This window comes from Argiope bruennichi, chromosome 6 (assembly GCF_947563725.1).
Source record: "Argiope bruennichi chromosome 6, qqArgBrue1.1, whole genome shotgun sequence".
In the NCBI taxonomy this organism is placed as follows: Eukaryota; Metazoa; Arthropoda; class Arachnida; order Araneae; family Araneidae; genus Argiope; species Argiope bruennichi.
This window is the reverse complement of record NC_079156.1, coordinates 96,155,423-96,176,189: the sequence shown is the minus strand read 5'-3', so window position 1 is coordinate 96,176,189 and position 20,767 is coordinate 96,155,423. Positions and strand designations below refer to the sequence as shown.

The following is a 20,767-nucleotide window of genomic DNA, read 5'->3' as shown; positions in this document are numbered from 1 at the left end:
ATAGTTTGAACAATATTCTGTATTTTGTTATAGTTTGAAATCGATGAAACTCCCACCTTTTAATGTGTAAAGTCTTACTGAAGCGAAAATGGCAAAATTAATGATTCGATCTCATTGAATCATACATTTCTGCATTTAAAAATATTCAGTTTTTTTTAATTGGAAAATGAGCTTAACTTGTTTTTCTTTTTTGCTACACTTTTCAAGTTTGCAATATTTAACATTAAGTTTAAAGTTACCTAATTCATGTTTATTTCAACAAGATTTATTCGTAGTTGTCATCCTAGTGCCACCAAAAGTATATTATTACTGATACTGTAAAAAAATCCGCCCACAGGCTTCTGTGAAAAATCCAAGTCTCGGAAAAGGATAACGAGGCTTTATTCTAAATAAAAACATGAATCCTCAATAACAAAATATTCCCGAAGCGTACCCAAGTAAGCAAACAAGCAGCAAACCGCTACTAAACAAAACATATCATCATAAAAAGAGTTATCCAAAAAACAGACGGTTATATTAAAGTCCCGTTTTAAAGCAACACTAGGGCTGTTTTGGGATGGACCTCATAATTTTGAACTGCAGTCAGATGACGAGGCCGACACCTGAGCTGTCACTCCCCTCTCCACGCTACGCCACTCTAGCGGAGGACGTTTGGCCCGGACAGTTTAGTACGGTACCAGACCCGCTTACACGTCGATTTTTCGGTGGAATCGAGACACAAACCTGAAACCCTTTTGTTCTGAGGCCGAGACCTTATCACCTGGCCACCGTGGCCCTTCCCGACTGGATTACCGACTTTTTGACTTTGTCTCTTAGCTTTTCATAGTTTCTGTAACAGGATACAGAATTTTGTATCACAAACGCTAGATCTCGAATCTTCAAAGTTTCTCAAACAGTCTCAGTTTTTGTTGGCTAGTCTTCAAACTGTCGCCAAGTTAGTAACCAATATCGGACTTTATTGATCTGTCGTTCATTTAGTATTTGTTAGAGCAGTCAGTAAATTTACTTTCCTTAGCCTTTATTAGTTAATGTGCGGACATCAACAAACGAAATTCTATATAACATTATTATCCAAGACATAAAAGCGAGGAAAATCTAGGAAGTTAGTAAAAATTAGCTCAAAAAATTTAATATTTACATATATGAAACAAATCAAATAAATTGAAACCATAACAGCATATCAAATTGTAAATTTTATAGGAAAACTATCGCCAATGCTATGAAATCAGCTTCAGAAATACCTTTTTGAACCTTCATAAAATCACTCTTTAAAATCCTTTAATCTCACAGTTTAGCTTGTCTTAGACAGTTCTCCACATTTTTATTGCAGTTCTGCAGATCTTCACGCTACGTTGTATTTACTGAGGTAATTAGAACCTAGAAAACTATTCATGAGTTCCGTCTAGTTCAAGATATTTGAATTTTAAAGAACTTATTAGAATTTCAAGGTGAGTTCTTGTTTGTCTTTGTAGAAGAGGAGATTGTTCACAAATAGTTTCATTTACATAGAGTTTTAGGAAAATTAGTTAAAGGGTAATTTTCATGAAATGTTTGGAATATATATAGTAATCAATCGTTTGAAATAAGTTTGAGGAAAAAAAATTATCAGCAGTTTTAATCGCAGCTATGTTTCCCTACTAATCTGTGGAGTTTGAAAATTTGAGATAGAAGCGTAGAATATTGAAGATATTCTTTTAAATAAGTATAAACATGTGAAAATCTTGAACTATTTTTTACCACTTTAAGGTACCTTTCATCTAAGGTTCAGTTTCTTTCAAATTGTACAAATTGTATTAGTATAGAATTTTTCCAACATTCAAATTGGATATTTGTAATAATAAATGAAACATATAAAATGAATCAATCTGTATGTTCAGTTTTTTTAAGTTACATTTACGAATATGAAATTTAATAGTGAATAAAAAGTGATTTTAAAGGTATAAAAATTTTTAAAGTTAAAAAAGTTATTTTCAAGTTATTAAACTTAAAAAAAAACGATTTAAAAGAGATTTTTTTTTATGCGAAATGTTGACGAACAGATATAAAAACATAATTCTTAAAAATTTTCATAGTGACATTTAATTCTTAAATCACAAAAGTACAATGGTTTTCAGTGAAATCAAAACTGGGAAAACAAGCGAAAGTATTTCTTTTTTAAAGTTGTACTGTGAAGGAATATGTATAACTATCGCAATAAGTTTTGATGATGCATTTTTTTTTCGCAATTTTTTAAACGAAAATTCTTTAAACAGAGTGTTTTAAGTAATTCATATTTCCGACTTTGACACTTTTTGATTATATTTTCCTTTGTGAATCAATACCTTAAAATAAAATGTAGGACAAGCTGTGAATTTCGAAATGCGTAACTTTATTATAGGATTATCTTTTCTAAATAATTTGCTTTTGTGAGAAATAATTTCATAAAAGATTTTTCCTTTGACTGAAATTAGGAATAACTGAAATCGGACCAAGTATTTTTTAAAGTGCAAAATGAAGATATAAGAGATAAAAAGAAGAACTTGTAAGCGTAATTGGTGCTAATCAAATTACTACATCTCATTAGTAGCTCGCTGCACAATTATCTTCAAGATTTTTTTTTTCAGCTTACTCACATGCGAAATGTAGAAAAAAACATTTATTCGTTTGAAGTGTGGCGACTTACCACTACCTACTATGGCAGCTTGAGTGTCGTGACTTATTACTGCCCACTATGCCAATTGGTCGACCGCAATTAAATCAATTGAAAATAGAAGTTGGTAGTCAAATTCATAAAGGACTAAAGCTTTTTGATTATGAGCGAATTTGTAGCTCAAAAAGGCACTCATTACCAGCTGCAAAAGTTCAAAGAAAGAAAAAAAGAGCTCAGCGAAAGAAAAAATGTGCAATGCATGAAGTAAAAGAAGGTTTGACCTATAAATGTGGAGAATTTTAGACTGATTTATTAAGAGGAAATGCTTTTTTAAATTAACTGTGAACTTTAAACTCATTTTTCTCAAAATAATTTTTTCGATAGAAGTTGTAAACCATTAACATGATATCTCCAGCATTAATTAATATTTTTTAATGAAATTTTCAGAAAATGATCTTTATATCATTGTCTATGAAATGAATTAAAAGTTTTGTTATACATCTAATACTTTTTTACTTATAGCCTTTTTTGTTAGAAAATATCTGAAAAATTATGAATAATGTGTACATTGCAACATAAAAACCTTCATAATATTTTTGCATTTCAATAAATCTCTTAGATTTTAGATCATTTTGAAGATAACTATGTTATGTATGATATGTGCAAAGAAAATTTTAATTGCTGAATTAGAATTTTGTGTAGAGTGTTAACCGTTTTGGTTAATTTTTGCTAAAATTTACATCAAATTTGACAATTAAAAAAAATTGGGGCAGTCACAGAATTTTTTAAAATAGATTTTTATTCTTATAATATCACACTTAACTAGAAAACACTAATTAAAGCTTAAAAAATAGCCTTTTAAAAAAAAATTGTCTCGAACGTAGGCAGTCACCTTAATTTTTTTCCCCAGATCGAGCTACTTCTATTTTTTTTTCTTTTTGGGTTTCTTGGGTGGTTATTTTTCTATGAGTAAAATAAAATCGTTTTCTTGTTTTTGTTAATGCTGTAACATTTTTGAAGCTATTATACATGCAGTTGGGGAACTCTTCTCATCATACTAGAGGCTTTTGAAATTTTCATTAACCTTCAAATTTTAAACTGTTCTGAACAAATAGGAACATTTTAAGTACTATGGTTACCTATTTATTTATACACGTGATAGTTAAACAGATGAATTTTAAAATTGATATTTTCTCCAATACTACAAATTTCTATCAAACTTTGAAAAAATTACATCGATTGAAAGTGCAAAAATAGGAAATCAAAAGCTATATATGCAAACATATTGATAATCACACAACTGCATCGCAGAAGCAGCTTTCTACACATTTGTCTTCAAGTAAGAATGATTATTTTTGTTAATATTTTTGTAACTAAGGTCTAAAAAAGAAATGTTTAATCATTTAAGACTAAAATTTCCACGAATTATGCAATTTTAAACATCTCAGATAAAATTATATAACAATAATTATTTTTGGAAGTATGCCTGCTTGTCTCAATATAAACATAAGAACTAAGAAAAGAAAAAGAAAGTTTCTAGTTGAATGAAACTTGCTGTCAGAATTTTGCATTAATAATGCAGATGTCTAATGAAATTTGAACGGTATACTTTGATTGGTAGCCTCTCTGTATATCTCGCATTTTTGGTACATGTACGCTATAATAAAAAGACACAAATAGTACAATTTATTTGTTATTTGACTTTATCATTAGAAGTGAAAATGCTCATCATATTTTCAATATAATTTGCGAAAACTTTTATTATTTTATGTGCTATATATTCGTATATATGTGAATATAGTAGCTCAAATACACAACACGGTAGATAAGTAAAATTTTTCATGTCTTTTTTACACTGGAGGTGTAAACATATATTAATTTTTTTAACTTAGTTGGAGGCTGGGAGTCGGTCGAAATAAAAATCTTGAATTTTACTATATGCAATAAGAATTTTAATACAAAAAAAAACGATTTTGTAAAAGTAGAAGGGTAAAGTAATAACAACAATCCACGAGCAGAACACTTTCATTGGCTTTTAAAGCAATGCAAAAAGACTGTCAGTATTTCAGTCAGAAAATTTATGCATTTCAGGAATATAAATATCATGCTATAAATATGTTTTAGAAATGCATGATTCCGATATAAGGATTAGATACTTCAGAAAGATTATTGCTCCTATGGAATGTTATGCATTAAACACACACACACACACACACACACACACACACACACACACACACACACACACACACACACACACACACACACACACACACACACACACACACACACGCACACACACACACACACACACACCTATATATACAAGTGGTGTTCAAAGTTCAAATGAAAAGGTACGTTTTAGTTATATATGAAGACTTTATTCAAAATATACATCATAGACCTGAGCACAATGATCCCATTGATTAACGAGTCAAAGCATTTTTTTCCCCAGAATTCCTGCGGCCATGAAGAGACCCAGTCATTCACAGCGTTTTTGAGTTCGCCGTCCAAGTTGAAGCATTTCCCTTTCAGATGTTTTTTCACGGACCAAACACAGGAAAATCGCAGGGCTGTATTGCGGATGTTCGAGCTGCTCCCACTTGAACTTGGTCAGTACCGCGTGTGTGACCCTAGAGACATGAAGACGCACTTTATCATGAAGCAGAACCACATCCCACATCCTCCGTGAGTAGCCCCTGTCTTTTGCTCTTGATTGACCTGCTTAGTCTTTGAAGATTCTCGCAGTACACATTGGAGTTAATGGTTCTTCCGTGCTCTAGGAATTCAAGAAACAGTGGACCTTGGATGGCGGACTCAAAGAAGCTGTGATGGACTGGGTCTCGTTACGGCCACAGGAATTCTGGGAACAAGGAATCCTTCAACTCGTTAATGAATGAGATCGTTCTGCTGAGGCCTATGGTGCATACTTTGAATAAAGTCTTCATTTATATCTACAGTATCGTTTCGTACCTTTTCATTTGAACACCCCTTGTATAAATTTTTGAAAAAAAAAGATTAATCGTTTGCAGAAAGGAATCGCATGCATTAATATTTATCATATGCTCAGGACTTTGAAAACCAACCTTTCAAAAGAATAATGTAATATAACATATAAAGCTATGCAACAAACTTTTACGGCAGTAAGTACAGTATGATCCAAATCAAGCAACTCTCACGATTAAATTTATTTAAAATTACTCTCATATAGACATAATTATCTCATTAAATTACTCTCACATAGACATTATTATCTCGATTACGATTAAATTTTGTACACGTACTCTTTTCAATATGCAGTTTCGATTTAAAATGACAGGAAAAAATTTCATATTTTGACCGAAAGGTAGAAAATCGAGCAGAAGTGCTGATATCCTGCCTAAAATGGAAAACATTTGAAATTCTTTTACCTATCGAACTGTGCTTGAAGCAAATTTTCATTAAATTAGAATTTTATCCTTTAATATGTTAGCTTTTTTTAAAAAAAAGTTATTTTAATGAAAAATAAAACCGTTTCTGTCATTAGCAAGGACTTCCTTCACTTTTTTCCAAATCCTCTTATTATTATAAATCTTCAGTAAATTGCTCTGCATTTCGATATTAATGGAACTTTTATATTGAAAGTTTGATTGGCCGAAAATCTACGAAATGTAGGAATTTAAAGAAATTACGTTAGAAGTTATTTAACATATAATAAAAAAATATGTACTGTACCATTGACTTGTAACATGGAGAGTAAGGGGATGTATATCTATATATACATACCCTGAATAGCAATCTTAAAAAGTATCTTGAAGGAAAAACTAAGCGTTTTAATGTCGCATTTTAAAGTCAATTAGAATGATGAGACTAAAATGTATCATGATAAATTCCAAGTCACTTTAAGTTATTGATAACAACTGGGAGCAAAAGTACCATATTAAGACCTGCAACTTACCTGTACTTACCGTACAACGCTATTCCATGTTAGCAAAAGTACATATGCATTGTTTTTTTTTAAAAGTCATTCCGAATACTTTTCCAAAAATGAAGAGCCAAGAACACATTTTTGCTATTTGTTTTTAATAAATTAATTAAGATTTTAAATGCTTAATTAATTTGTTCTTATAGTTTATGTCCTTAATTAATGAATGACATGTTTAAAGAAATATTCCATGTCCGAAAGTATTTTTTTTATGAGAAAAAAATAGTTTAGGAAAAAAGAAATAGGTAATAGATTTGGATTTCTCAATTTAGTTTATTTACAAATAATTCAAACTACAGGTTCAAGAGATCATAGAGTACATACAATTGCTTACATTGAAGGATTGTTTATGACTGTTTCAGAATGCACCTTAATTATACTATGCACATTTAACTAAAGACGATGCAAGATAAAATAAGGTGCCATTTTGAACATTAGTTATGCATTGATTAAATGACTATTTAGCCAGTATATAATTTGACAAATTGCAGCTGACCGTTTAAAATAATTTATTTAGGGCTCTTTATTTAACACTGACTATTTAAGAAAATGTGATTGCTTTACTTTTCATTTTTGTATTTTATAATAAATTATTTATAAAATAATTTATTTATTTATAAATAAAACCACTTAAATGAATTATTTCTTCCAACCGTTAATTGAAAAGATACAATAAATTCTGATTTACAATTTAAAATAAATATTCGATTCAAAGTTTTTTTGTAAAATTTAAACATTATAACAAGTTATATTATTTGAATATAGAAAAGTAAACTTCAAAGCATTTACTATTAATTTTTAAATACATAAATTGACCTTTTTTTTAAAAAAAAAACTGTTGATTCTAAAATATATAAAACCAGTAAACACAAAATAACAAATATGACAGAAACTAGAGAAAATAAAAAAAATTAATTACAAATAAATTATACATAATATACAGCATAGCATTAGTTAATAAATTGTGCTTTAAAATACACATAATGAATTATAAATAATATACAACATCAGTTATCAATGAAGTTAAGATAGAGTATATCTTCCTCTACAGCATTCAAAATATTCTTCTTCTTTTTAAATTTAGTTTCCTTATGATTTTTAAAATCTTCTAATACATAACACCATTTGCTATCCTGAATACGGCAAATAAAGCGCTTGTTTTTCTCAAGTATCTCTTCTCCTTTTTGAGAATATTCCTTTGGTTCGGGGTCACCATTGAACAAGTGAGCATACAGAAAGCAACTGTTGTCACTTTCTGGACTTCGCAACTCTATCCACCGCACTTGCAGAAATGCATTTTTATTAGCGTATTCTTTCTTTCTTAAGTAATCCTTCCAATATCTGTAACGTTCCAATTCTTTTTTAATAGTATAAGGTTTCTCGAGGCAGTAATCTATTTCAGCCCTGTCCACTTTTTCTCCATAAAACACGGCGAGCTCATAGATTCCAGTAGAATCAGGTGATTTGTGACGGGCGATAACATCATCCAATCTTTCCCACTTCGTGAAATAAGCATCACAAATTTCGCAAGGCTCTGTCCATTTACATTGTTTAACAACCTCCACCAATTTTGCAGGTTGTTGCTTTGGCTTCTTCCAAAAAGTGTCTTTTTTAGGGTAGCACCACTTTTGTAATCTATCAGAAAATGTTAGACTATCTGTCTTTTGAAGACTGTCCAGACCTGGCCAAGATTTCAGTAACTTTGGTAAAACATCATAATTATGCCAATGAGCATAGAGAACTGCAATATCTTTGTCATTGCCTTTCTTAAATACCATCCACCTGCAAAGGATGACAGTCTTTGTAACTTTGGACTTCTTGTCTGCAATAAGTTCTTTGGCTTTATCAACAGTTTCGTAAGCAACCTTTTGGACGTCGTCAGTGTCAAGGGTTATGCTAACGATTTCAGTAGTATTTTTGCTCTTAAATGCCATTTGGAAAATTCCAGGCTTAGTTGGTACTTTGGCGAGATTTTCTTCATCAGCATCTATCCATTGGCCAAACCTCCTATCACAGAATTCGCAAGGATTGACCCAGCCTTGACAAGGGTCAACTGGAGAGAGATCACTCTCTTTTTTGAAAGAAAAGTTGCCCGAAGGCGCTTCTTCTCTTGATTTTCCTAAAGTAATAAAGCAAAAAATTATAATCTAGTATATATTAAAGATAATATAACTTTTTCAGGCTATATAAATTATTTTATTTATAAATGAAATTTTTAGAATGAAACATGAACGTATAATATAAAAGTTTCGTATAAAAGTAAACCTTTTTAATAAAAATATAGATATAGTGTATACATCTTTTATATTTATGGTTATAAATAAAGAATAAATTTATCAAAAAAGGGAAAAAAAATTTAGAAATATTTGTAAAAAGATAATCAAAAAAAGATTTCAAAAACCAATGGAAAGCATGTAATATTTTTTTTTTCTTTTTTTTTTTTCAGGAAGCAGATTCTTTAACTCTAAAATCGGTTAATATTCCTATAGGAAAGTCATTTTTTTAAAAATTAAATTGTTCTCTTCTTTGCCTTAATCTTTAATGTTCTAGTTTCTTTCAAGAATAAAACGGTTATAATTGTAAATTTTTAATTTCTGCAATTAAAGATATACATTTGCTAAGTAAACCAAATATTCTAGAAAATTCCTTGAAACGCTAATTCAGCCTTCTTAAAATCATAAAAAAATATTCTGCTAATTGGAATATTCTGCTTTAGAACTTCATGTGAAATAAAAAGATGCAGTAATAACAACAAAAATGAGAGAGAGAGAGAGACATGTGGGGGAGTTAGGGGCGACATATTATTTAGCAGATATTTTCTCAATAATATAAATGGGAAGAAAAATTCGAAAAATTTAAATCAACTAAGAAAACTTGACTTAAGATTTCTAGGGAACAGAAAATGTTATTTAAATGAAATAGGGAATTAGATTCCGTATATAGAATTAATAAATGCACTTTCCCAGAGCGGATAACATTTTCTTATAGGATTATGATTACACCTTAAGTCTTAAAAATATTCTAAAATATTCCAAACTAATATTCCAAAATATCAAAAAGTCCTTATTTTATATATGTACTTTTTAAAAAAATTCCAAACAGGATAGATAATTTAAGATGACTGATATTATCTTTTATATGAGTTAAAAAAACACAAATTGTAAAAATTATTAGAATTTAAGATTAAAAAAACTTCGGAAAGCCATACTATTTAAGAAAAAAAGCACATACACAAAAATGAGAAAGCAAACTGTATATATATTTGATGAAGAACAAAATAAGCACTTTTTAAAATACTCGTTGAAGTTATTTATTTTTTTATAAATTTAATAAAAATATCGAATTTAATTTTTTTATTTAAGAAAGAAGACTAAAAATAAAATAATTTCAAAATATCCGCTTGAATTAAAATTATATATATATATATATATATATATATATATATATATATATATATATATATATATATATATATATATAATTTTCCCTACTACAAAAGTTTTATATAACTAAAATATTATAAATAAATCATATAACATAGTAAAATGAAATAATTCCAAAATATACTAAATTTAAATGTAGACGTATGAATATATAGTTCCTGTTTTGTAAATTACAATTTTGTTAAGGAGAGTAGGAAAAAAAACCCACACTACTTTAAATGAACAAATTTAGCAAATATTCGGAAATAATTCAGTCTAATACATTTCTGAAACAGTTTCTTTACTATATATATATATATATATATATATATAAACAAAATTTTACAGTTATAAAATTATTTGGAATGCTTTTTCAAAACTATGAAACTATTGATACAACAAGATATTTAAATAGTACTTTTATTTTAGTTAATATTTATTTACATTATTTAATTAATTATGAGTACCAAAGAAACAATTCCAATGCGTGTATAGCATATTGGATGAATAAAATTCCATCTTGCTTAAAATCTATTAAATAGCATATTTGTTAAAGGATAAAACATGGATTTAATGTCATACAATTTAGATAATGCTAGTCAAATACAAATTGTAGTCATATAATAAGAATAGTCAATATTTAGATGAGAAAAAATATGACCAGAAAACTTTCAAGAAATACAATTAAGTTTATATGAGGTTTCTAAGTTTGTACAATGGAAACAAAAAGTCTTAGCCAGATAAATGCTTAGTAAACAGTCTATGATAAAGAATAAGAACCAATAGCGCTGCAGAAAATTATTTTATTTATTTTTCCCTGATAACCAATAAACACAATTATTCAATTATCCATAAAATGAAAATGAATATCGATAATTTAAATCATAAAATTAATAATTAAATTTAAAAAATATATAAATTATATGATTTTCCATGCATTATCACAACAATTTTTCGTATTATTTTTCTGCAACAACATAAAAAAGCATCTATGTCAAAATTAAAAATAGAACAATATCAGAATGTTTAACCAATAAGAAATAGAATTAATTCTAACATAGTAAATTCTTACATATATTTTTATTCTTAAAAATAAATAAGCAGTTAAAATTTGTACTATTATATTAAACCTTTCACTCATAATTTACAAATAGCTAATAAAGTATTAACTATACTTATTGGCCATTTTATTATTAAGTTTAAAAAAAAACAGTTAAGTTTAAAAACATTCAATACCAGAACGAAAAATTAGAAAGAAGCGAAAAAATAAAGTCTGTTCTTACCCATGTTTACAGCGGGAACTCGAAAGTGTGTACGATACTTCGGAACGTAAAGTTGTAGTAGAAACTAGTCGTGTCAACTGAACTGTCAAGTTCTTTTCCGCTTTCGTTTATATAATCAAACAAAACAGATTGCACAACGTTGGGCGAAGAACTTTTCTTCATGATCAGGGTTATAACATCATCGCAACGTGGTGCAATAACTCTTGCTCTTTACTACTAGATAAGCGCCTTTATCTTTTCATTGGCATAATTGGCGATTGTTTTATGCAAGTTTTCAAGCAACACTAGGAAATTGGCGATTATCATGCGCATTGATTTGAATCTTTTCATTTAGAAAAATAAATCCCGTTGGTTCGAATTGTGCAATAGAAAATAATATTGATGGACGTATAAATATTAAAATAAAATTACTGTTAAGACCATTATTCACACCTTCATATTAATTCGAAGGAATATATTAATACATATTTATCAATCGCCAAACTGAGGAAAGAGATTTAAATATTTCATTTAAAATTTTAAAAAGCAAATGATTTAACTGTTTAAAATTTATAGTGAAATTACGGAAGAAATTATTGTAGCATAAAAACAATTATAAGGAATTATAAATTCTTAGAATCTGTTTACTCTAGCTTGTGAAATTAAAAGCTCTTATTTTTTTAAAACATGTATAAAATTAAAAATAGTGAGAATAAATTTAAGAATACTTTCAAACATTCTTACATAAAATTACAAAATGAAAGCTCTATCGGATTAATCAACATGCAAATTTATTAAACAGAGCATTAAAATTATGTATTCAATCCTAATATTTCAAGTGATAAAAACTATTTTTAAATCAATTTGATGCATTTAAAATCGAATTTCATTAATGACTCTCTTTAATGAGAAAAGTAATCTACCTTTTACTAATCGTTGAAGTCTGGATGTAAATAACGTTTTGTAATAATCATTTGTTTCTTTAATTTTACGTTTTAAAGTTACATAGTTTAGAATCGATTGATTTGATATTGATAGCAGATATTTTCTTGAAACATTTCTGATTCCTTTACGTTTAAATGTTAAACGTTATTCTTAACTTACCAAATTCCTGTTTTTTTTTTTTTTTTTTTTTTTTTTTAATTTAGAGTAGCAATGCAATTGTATTTTAAATAATTAAATTAAGCATTTAACATTTGTTTATTTTCTAAAATATTCATAAAAATTGTAAATATATTTTATAATTTTTAAGCTCATTTCAAACTTTGTTTATAGTAGAACGCAAATTACCTTTTAATTTCTAGCTCTAAAGCTCTAACCATATGAATTGAAGAAAAGTACTCAGATTTCCTAAATTTCTTTCCAAAATTTTCTGGAAGGAAAAAAATAATAAATTAAAAAAATTATTTGAGTATAGATGAAAATATTAAAACCAATAACGTAATAGATTTTGAAAAGTTTTTTTTTTTTTTAAACGGTAGCACACTTAGGAACAAATAATATATTTTATTGATTTTTATCATTTAGTAAAACAAATAAACTTTCAAATAATAATTTCCGATTCCATCTATTATTTCATTCTAAGAATTCTACCTTTTTAGTTGGTCTAATTGATTTTACATCTTAACCATCATACTGATTTAATTTCCCTAGTTTAAATGCAGTAAATTTATCAAAAGAAATTGAAATTTGAAAGTAAATTTCTTTAAAGACTATTTTAAGGATAGCATTTAGTTACTTTGGTTTGTAATATAAATAATTTACCAATTAGTAAAATAAATAAAATTTCACATAATAATTTTCAATTCATTTTTTTTCATTCTATTCTATTCAATTTTTTTCATTGATTCAATTTTCATGATTCAATTTTTTTCATTCTATTAATTCTACTTTTTCAGTTAGTCTAAAGTGGACATACCAGTTGATTTAAAAAAAAAACAATCCTATCCCGATATAAGGGATCGGAACTATTATACAATTCACAGGAACTGAATAAAATTTGCAAAATAAATAAATAAATAAAATAAAAAATAGTGTCCAAACTATACCTGTAGCATGAAAATCATCAGCGGTAGACAGACTAAGCAGTAAACAATGAAACAGCCAATTGGTTGTTTCAGAGTTCTGAAACAACCAATAACAGCAGCATGTTTCTGAAATTTTAGACATGACATACTTCAACCACAATGACATTTTCCATGCTGCAGATAGTACCTAGAACCAAAGCACGTTCCATACCTAGAACAATCTGTTGAACATCATATCTCTGGTAAGCACATCACAGTTTTTCACTTTTCTTTTTTGTTTATCTAGTGGTGGTGACTTCCATGCTACATATCTACAAAATCTAGTTGTAATTTCCTACCCATTTATAAATTAGCAAAAATGGCAAATATTAGCAAAATGACTAAAGTTATGGCAAATGGCTTATCTTCTCAATTAATAATAATAATAAAAAAAAATATACCTCTGTACACATGTGTTTTGGTGTTCGACCGGCAGACCGTCTGGTCTTAAAAAAAATGATTAGAAGTTTAATTAAAAAAAATTGGATTTGGGGATTTTTCGACGAATTTTAGCATAATTTAATGATTCATTAAATAAAGATTTTTTAAAATAAAAAAAAATATTATTTAATCATACCAGTTTATTGCTGAGTAGTTTCTTCCTGAAATTTGACAAGTTTTTAAATATATTTTTCGCATCATTTTCAACAATAAATTTTATGGCTCGCTTTCATTTTCTCATCAGATATTTAATCGTGGGATATTATTCCATTGTTGAAAGTGAAGGAAGAAAAAAAAAATTGCTAATTAATTGTACATTTATTGAAAAGTGAAAAAGTATAATTTTATTATTAATTACAGTATTAGGGCAATTTGAAATAGATTTTCAGGTATTTAACTTTTATTGACATTGTAATTATGATATCATTGGAGTTTTTTAGGAAGAATTCTGTATACAATAAACAAAACAGATTTAAATCTGTCAAAATGACTCGGCTTTAATGTCAATCATAATCTGATGCTTAAAATATTTTCTAGGAAGAATCTTGATCATTAAGTTATGTATAAGACATTTATTTGAAAATAAACGCAACCAAAATTTTGTGGTTACTTAAATTAAATATTCTACAGATTTGATAGTTTTCTACCAACCAGAATTATTTATGGTATATTATTATAAAAAAACAACAGTTATTATTTAAGAATACAATTCACCTCAGTTTCACGGCTTATTATCATGAGTGAATACCAAGCCATATTTCTTAGAAATAACTAAAGCGATTCATTACATAATGAATAATGTTTAATCCAAAATTGCCATATTCATATGGATAACTTTTAGCAATTAGTTTATATAAACTTTATATAAATGAAATAATTTGAGAACTGTCTCCTATTTCACAGATACAAGCAAGAATTCTGTTTGAAATTTTAATGCATTTATTAAAATTCTAATAACTTGTGTCAGACTGAGTCATGAATCGTTCTCTACGATCTAATTATTTTAGAGAAATGTAGTGAATTATGAAGATTCACGAGAATGTCTTGTCAAAAATGTCGACAACTCTTTTACGGAAACTTAAATTCTAACATCTTTAACAGGAGAGTTTCGAAGTTAGAAAGCGTCATCATTTAAGTTGATTTGACAGCCACTGAAGATATTTTCCTAATTATTTTTAAAATGTCAAATGATATTTTTGTAGAATTCATCATTAAGGAAATTGACATTTTTAGCTTCTTCAAGCCGATGTGAAGAAAAAAAATGTGATTACTGAGATTTTTATTTACAAAATATTGATAAATGTCTACATTTTTATATTTATGTGGATAATTATAATGCATGCCGAGTGATGGCAAAAGGTACTGATTCACATAATTATTTAACACCTAGGCACCATATGCTCAAAAGGATATTTTTATGGTGAGAAGAGGTTTGTGAGGCTGGTGAGGTTAATAAATAGTGAAAATTACCTTTCCTTTTAACTTTGTCGTTGTAATTCTATATAAATGAAATTACAATAATTGTGAACAGTGTCCTCTTATATGAGGCAAACTTGAAATTCTAATATGTTCATTAAAATTCATTTATTTTGAGCAGAAAATATCTCTAAGCCTTATTATTATATAATTGATAATGTTTAAATATTCCCATAATCTATACTTATAATAAAGCTCAATGTGTGTGTGTGTGTGTGTGTGTGTGTGTGTGTGTGTGTGTGTGTGTGTGTGTGTTGGCGCTCTACAGGCCAGACCGTTTGACCTACAGCTACCAAATTTCGCACATGTATACCTTGGAGGTCGGGAATGTGCACCTGGGGTTCCTTTTTTCGAATTTTTAATTAGAATTTTAATTATTAATTAAAAACTAACTTTCCCACCAAAAAAATCTTCCATTTTCTCCACCGCCAAATCAGTAAGGCTTATGTTTTTTTTTCTCCCAATAGTAATGAGGCTATGGTTAATATTTTTCGACGGATTATTTCAAACGATTCTGTTTATTTTCTTAATGTTTGATGCATTTAAAATTAAACATTTTTAATTAATCCATGTTTCAGATTCATTCTGAAGTACTTTTGAATTAAAATAACACAGAATAAAGGAAATTAAAAATGTATAGTCTGCATAGCGTTACCCCAACTGGAGTAGAAAAATTAACGCATTTGCGTTAACGTAACTGACGAAGAAAATTCACGCATGCGCACTGTGTTCTGATTGTTGCCATGACAACCGTTATCAACGAATGATTTAAATTATTTTTAGGTTAGTTGCATGCTTTTGTAAGTAAATTGTATTTATGTTAGTTATATATTTTTTGTATATGCTTATAGTTTTAAGTACATCGTTTTTTAAGTAGTTTTTTTAAACCTGTTTTCGACCGATTATTTTAAACGGTTCATTTTATTTTCTTAAAGATTGATGCATTTAAAATTAAACATTGTTAATGAATCGATCTGTTCATGATGAATCTGAGAAAATTTTGTTGACAAATTCTTGAGATATTACATAACTTAAGAAAGATATTCTTTAGTGCCCATAATGTTTAAACGCTCAGTGACCCTATTATCAGTAATCATATTATTAAAAAAATGCTTTGTTTCAGTAAAAAATATTATTATATTAATTGCAGTTTAGTCATTTCCATTTTAATTTTAAGCATGAATTCTACCGAAACTAACAGAAAATTAGAGAGATACATATTATGTTATAACTGAAGGACTTTATATTATTTAGAGTGAATTTCATGTCTATCAAAATTTGAAGCTTTAAAATATTTGATGAAGAAGATATTAAAGTAGAAATTACATAAAATATTTAATTATTAAAATTTTAACGAGCATTAAGATTGGCGAACCGGCTGGTCGCCAAAGGCGGCTAGTATTTAATAAAAGAATAATTGTTTTGAACACTTTAAAGGAAAGTTAACACAACAAGAGTTTTTATAAAATGATTAATGAAATTTTATTAAGGCTTAGATGCCTATTGAATTCAGTTACTTGACAGATTTCATTGGTTGGAAGAGGTTTGTGAGGCTGGTGAGGTTTGTAAATAGTTAAAATTACCTTTCCTTTTAACTATGTCGTAGTAATTCTATATAAATAAAATTACAATAATCGTGAACAGTGTCCTCTTACATGAGGCAAACTTGAAATTCTAATATGTTCATTAAAATCCATTTATCTTGAGCAGAAAATATATCTAAGCCTTATTATTGCATAATTGATAACGTTTAAATATTCCCACAATATTTAATAAAAGAATAATTGTTTTGAACACTTTAAGGGAAAGTTAACACAACAAGTGTTTTTATAAAATGATTAATGAAATTTTATTAAGGCTTAGATGCCGATTGAATTCAATTACCTGACAGATTTCATTGGTGATAATATTTCATCGTTTAAAATTTAATTTGATAATTTTTAGAAAGAAATGTGCCTGTACAATTAATCTGTACAATTAATATTGAAAGAAAATGTTTATTTTATTAGTTTTTTTTATCTAAATTAAACAGAAATACACCTAACCAAATGCGTTGATCAATGCTAACCATTTCTCACCAGCACAGAAATGTATAATTTCGAATAACACTGAATCTACGTTTATTTTCAGTAGAATCCTGAGTTATAATGTACCCTCAAGTCACATAACCTTATAGAGTCTCGCACATCAACAAAGACTAGAAATGATAATGATCCCCCATCTTAGAACAAACTTGAATGACTCTGGGTTCACATTTCCTATTAGTATTGTTAATGATTCCGCTTCCGTGTCCTGGTTAAAGAGGCTTCAGGTAGATTAATGGACCTGAGCACAGCTGATAAATGAAACGACATCTACTTTCTGAAATTGCGCTGTTAGAGTTTAATTTATTTATTGCCAGCCAAAATAAATTTTACGAAAGAAAGTTTGAACAGGAAATTATTGTAATTTCTTTTCCGTATATTTAGATTTATGGCTTAAAAAACCAGCAAAATTGAAATCTAAACACTTTTTTTGGTTATTATTTATTGCTAACTATATTAGAATTATTTTCAACTAATATTTAAATATCTTAATGGAAGTACCTTAAAAATTCGTACATTATATGTTGCTGTGTGCGAATCTTATCGCATAAATATTTGTTTAGGTCAGTAAAGCTAAAGTGTTAACTTAATATTAAAATAATTAATCAGACCAATTTGACTCTGGATGTTAAATACTGCAAATATTATAAATACATATTTTCAACTTTAGTCTAAAATATCTATCACAAATTTAAAGACAGAAACATTCAAATCAAAATTAACACATTTCATAATTAAATACAGAAAAATAGAGATAAATAAAAGGGAAATGATATGAATATAAGAGATAGGGTATAGGGTTGCTGATAGTTGCATCTATTCATCAGCTGCATCTTTGCTGGATTTTACTATGAATTTCAAATCTATTTCTTTCACATATTAGTAAATTTCCAGGTAGATTTATATTTAAAATTTATCTCTGAAAATGCATAGGGATACTTTTTATAATTATTTAATAGCTTTATTATATTCACATCTTCTCTCTTTTTCTACGTTCATGTATACGAAAAATTTGGCTGTAGGTTGAATTTTAAGTAGCTGTTGCATTTTAATCCTTCTATTATAAATTCAAGGGAATAAATAAATTCAATGCAATTAATATATTCAAGGTATTAGATAAATTCATTATAAATTCCATTTTAACTTAATAATTCTTGGCTACAATATCCTGCAAAAATTTTCCCAGTTTTATTGGTTTCTCTCACTGCCGAATACACATTTATGTAAAATACAAGAAACCATACCCACTTCCAACTGGCTTCCTGACATAAAAATGCTTTTAAGTCATAAAGAAAAATACTATTCCCGATTTCCATTCCATTCATCTGTAAACTTTCTCTTTCCAAAAGAGCTATTTCTTGAAAAATAAGATACATATATATTTCAGAAATATTCCATGGATATCTAAATTCTTCCTCCTGAAAACACTTCAAGTTCACGGTGATAAACAATAATGAAACATGAAGCGAAATTCACTGCATTCAAAATTTGCAAATATTTTATGAATAATACATGAAAAGTATGTAATTTTGTTAAAAGCAAAATGAATTACTTTGGAAGAGAAATTAAATTTATAGAATGTAAAATGTGCGTATATCATCTTTTCATATTAAACATTTTATTTTTATTAATGCCTGATTTGTTAAAATGATCACATGCGATTGCTCTGGTTAGCTTTGATGCATTTAAAAGCATGTATCAAAAGTCACCTCCCAAATTCAAATATTCATTTAAAAGGAAAACGTGCTGGAAAAGAAATAAAACTTAGAGGACAGATAGCTTTCTCTTTTTCCAACATTCTATTAAAAATAATTCTTGCTCCTACAATAAATTTTTTTAATAAAAATGTTTGTGGAATTAAAATATCTAAATGGATGAATATGATAAATTTAATTCGTCCTTCTCTTTAAAATAAATCTTTCTTAGCAGTTTAATTTTGAAAAATGTGTTAAAAATAATAAAAAGTATTAAAATAAAAAAAAATTTCACTGTAACTTGCGAGTCATACGAAATTTTAACTTTTTAACTTCGACCTCAAAAAAATTCTGAAAATAATTTTTTTATATATAATATCTATTTCTGAGGTATAATTATTAAAAAATCAATAAAACGTAATTTAAAATAAATTTTTTCTAAAGAAATGTTTAAAATATAAAAAAATATTAAAAAATAAAAATTGTTTTTGAATTCTTATATTTTTTTTGTTCTCTATGCGTGCCAACAAGTATACCACTGACTTACAGATGTAAGTCAGTACACAATTGACAGTAAAATAAATTTCAAATATAAGGTCGCAGGCACAAATGCAAAAAAAAAGAAGAAAGAAAATTAGGGAAAAACAAGTAGATACACAAACAAAAGCAAAATGAAATAAAATTGCTCACATAGTAACAGAAATATACAGTAAATGATATAAAACAATTGAAGAAGCATGATCAAATAAAATTTTCAAAATACAAATACAAAAGTATATATGCAAATATATGTAGGCAAACACACTGAAGTAAAGTTTAAATCATACTTGGGAAAAATACTATTGATATATGTACAAAAGGAAATGAAGGATGATTTACACTGTACAAAGACAGATAAATGAGGAGGCAAGCTATATTGTTCTTTCGAAGGCAGTTCTTGAGTTTACGTCTTTCCGGAATAAATTTGGTGCATTCAAATATCAAATGCTTGACATCCTGGACTGCACCACTGTAGCACTAACACCTATCAGTCGGCGACAAATTGAATCGTTTTAAATAGGCTTTAAAGTTTCCATGCCCGGTCAGAAACTGGATAAGCTTAAAATTCGACTCAAAGTAGTTGTTAGTCTTTAGGCGTCTCTGTATGGATGCAATAAATTCCTTAGTGAGCTGCGCATTAGTCGATGCTTGATATAAAGTATTCCGTTCAGATATAACTTTATCTTTAAAGACATTCTTTAAATAAGATTTCGGAATGCTCATAGGAATGGAATTGACTAGTTTCGTCGCTTCTTTGGCGTTCATTGCCATAGATTCCTGTATGACCTCTAACAAAAGAAAAGGAAACTTGCACACCTCTGCCTTGAAGAAAACTCAAATTGGATTGTGTTTTAACAATTATTTGGTTTAGGGAATCGATGTTATTTAAGGCATGTAAAGATGAAAGGGAGTCGCTGCAAATTAAGAACTTTGATGAAAGGTTTTCATTGTCACAAATCCAAGAAACGAATTCTTATATTAGCTTGAAAATAAATTTAGAAAATCAGAATAACTGTGCTTTGGCTTTAAGATTTGTTTAATGATTGTATTTGCTAAATGAGGAAAATATTTTATCATAAAACCTGAAAAAAATCAAAGTTATGCCCCCTTTTTAAAAAAAGAAGAAACCAACGAGGGTGCTCTTCCAGAAATTTTTCCCGTTTTTTTCTCTAATAATGATGATAATAGC

At 27.9% G+C, this 20,767-nt stretch overlaps 1 protein-coding gene across 1 annotated transcript; it reads right to left on the bottom strand.

Annotated features, from left to right (window-relative positions):
• Positions 1-7,480: 7,480 nt before the first annotated feature.
• Positions 7,481-11,394, bottom strand: LOC129972298 (uncharacterized). Its single transcript, XM_056086385.1, has 2 exons — positions 11,299-11,394; positions 7,481-8,712 (listed from the first exon to the last, which is right to left on the bottom strand). Exons 1-2 carry the CDS (start codon positions 11,300-11,302, stop codon positions 7,601-7,603), a joined length of 1,116 nt encoding a protein of 371 aa, XP_055942360.1. The 5' UTR covers positions 11,303-11,394; the 3' UTR covers positions 7,481-7,600.
• Positions 11,395-20,767: the final 9,373 nt, after the last annotated feature.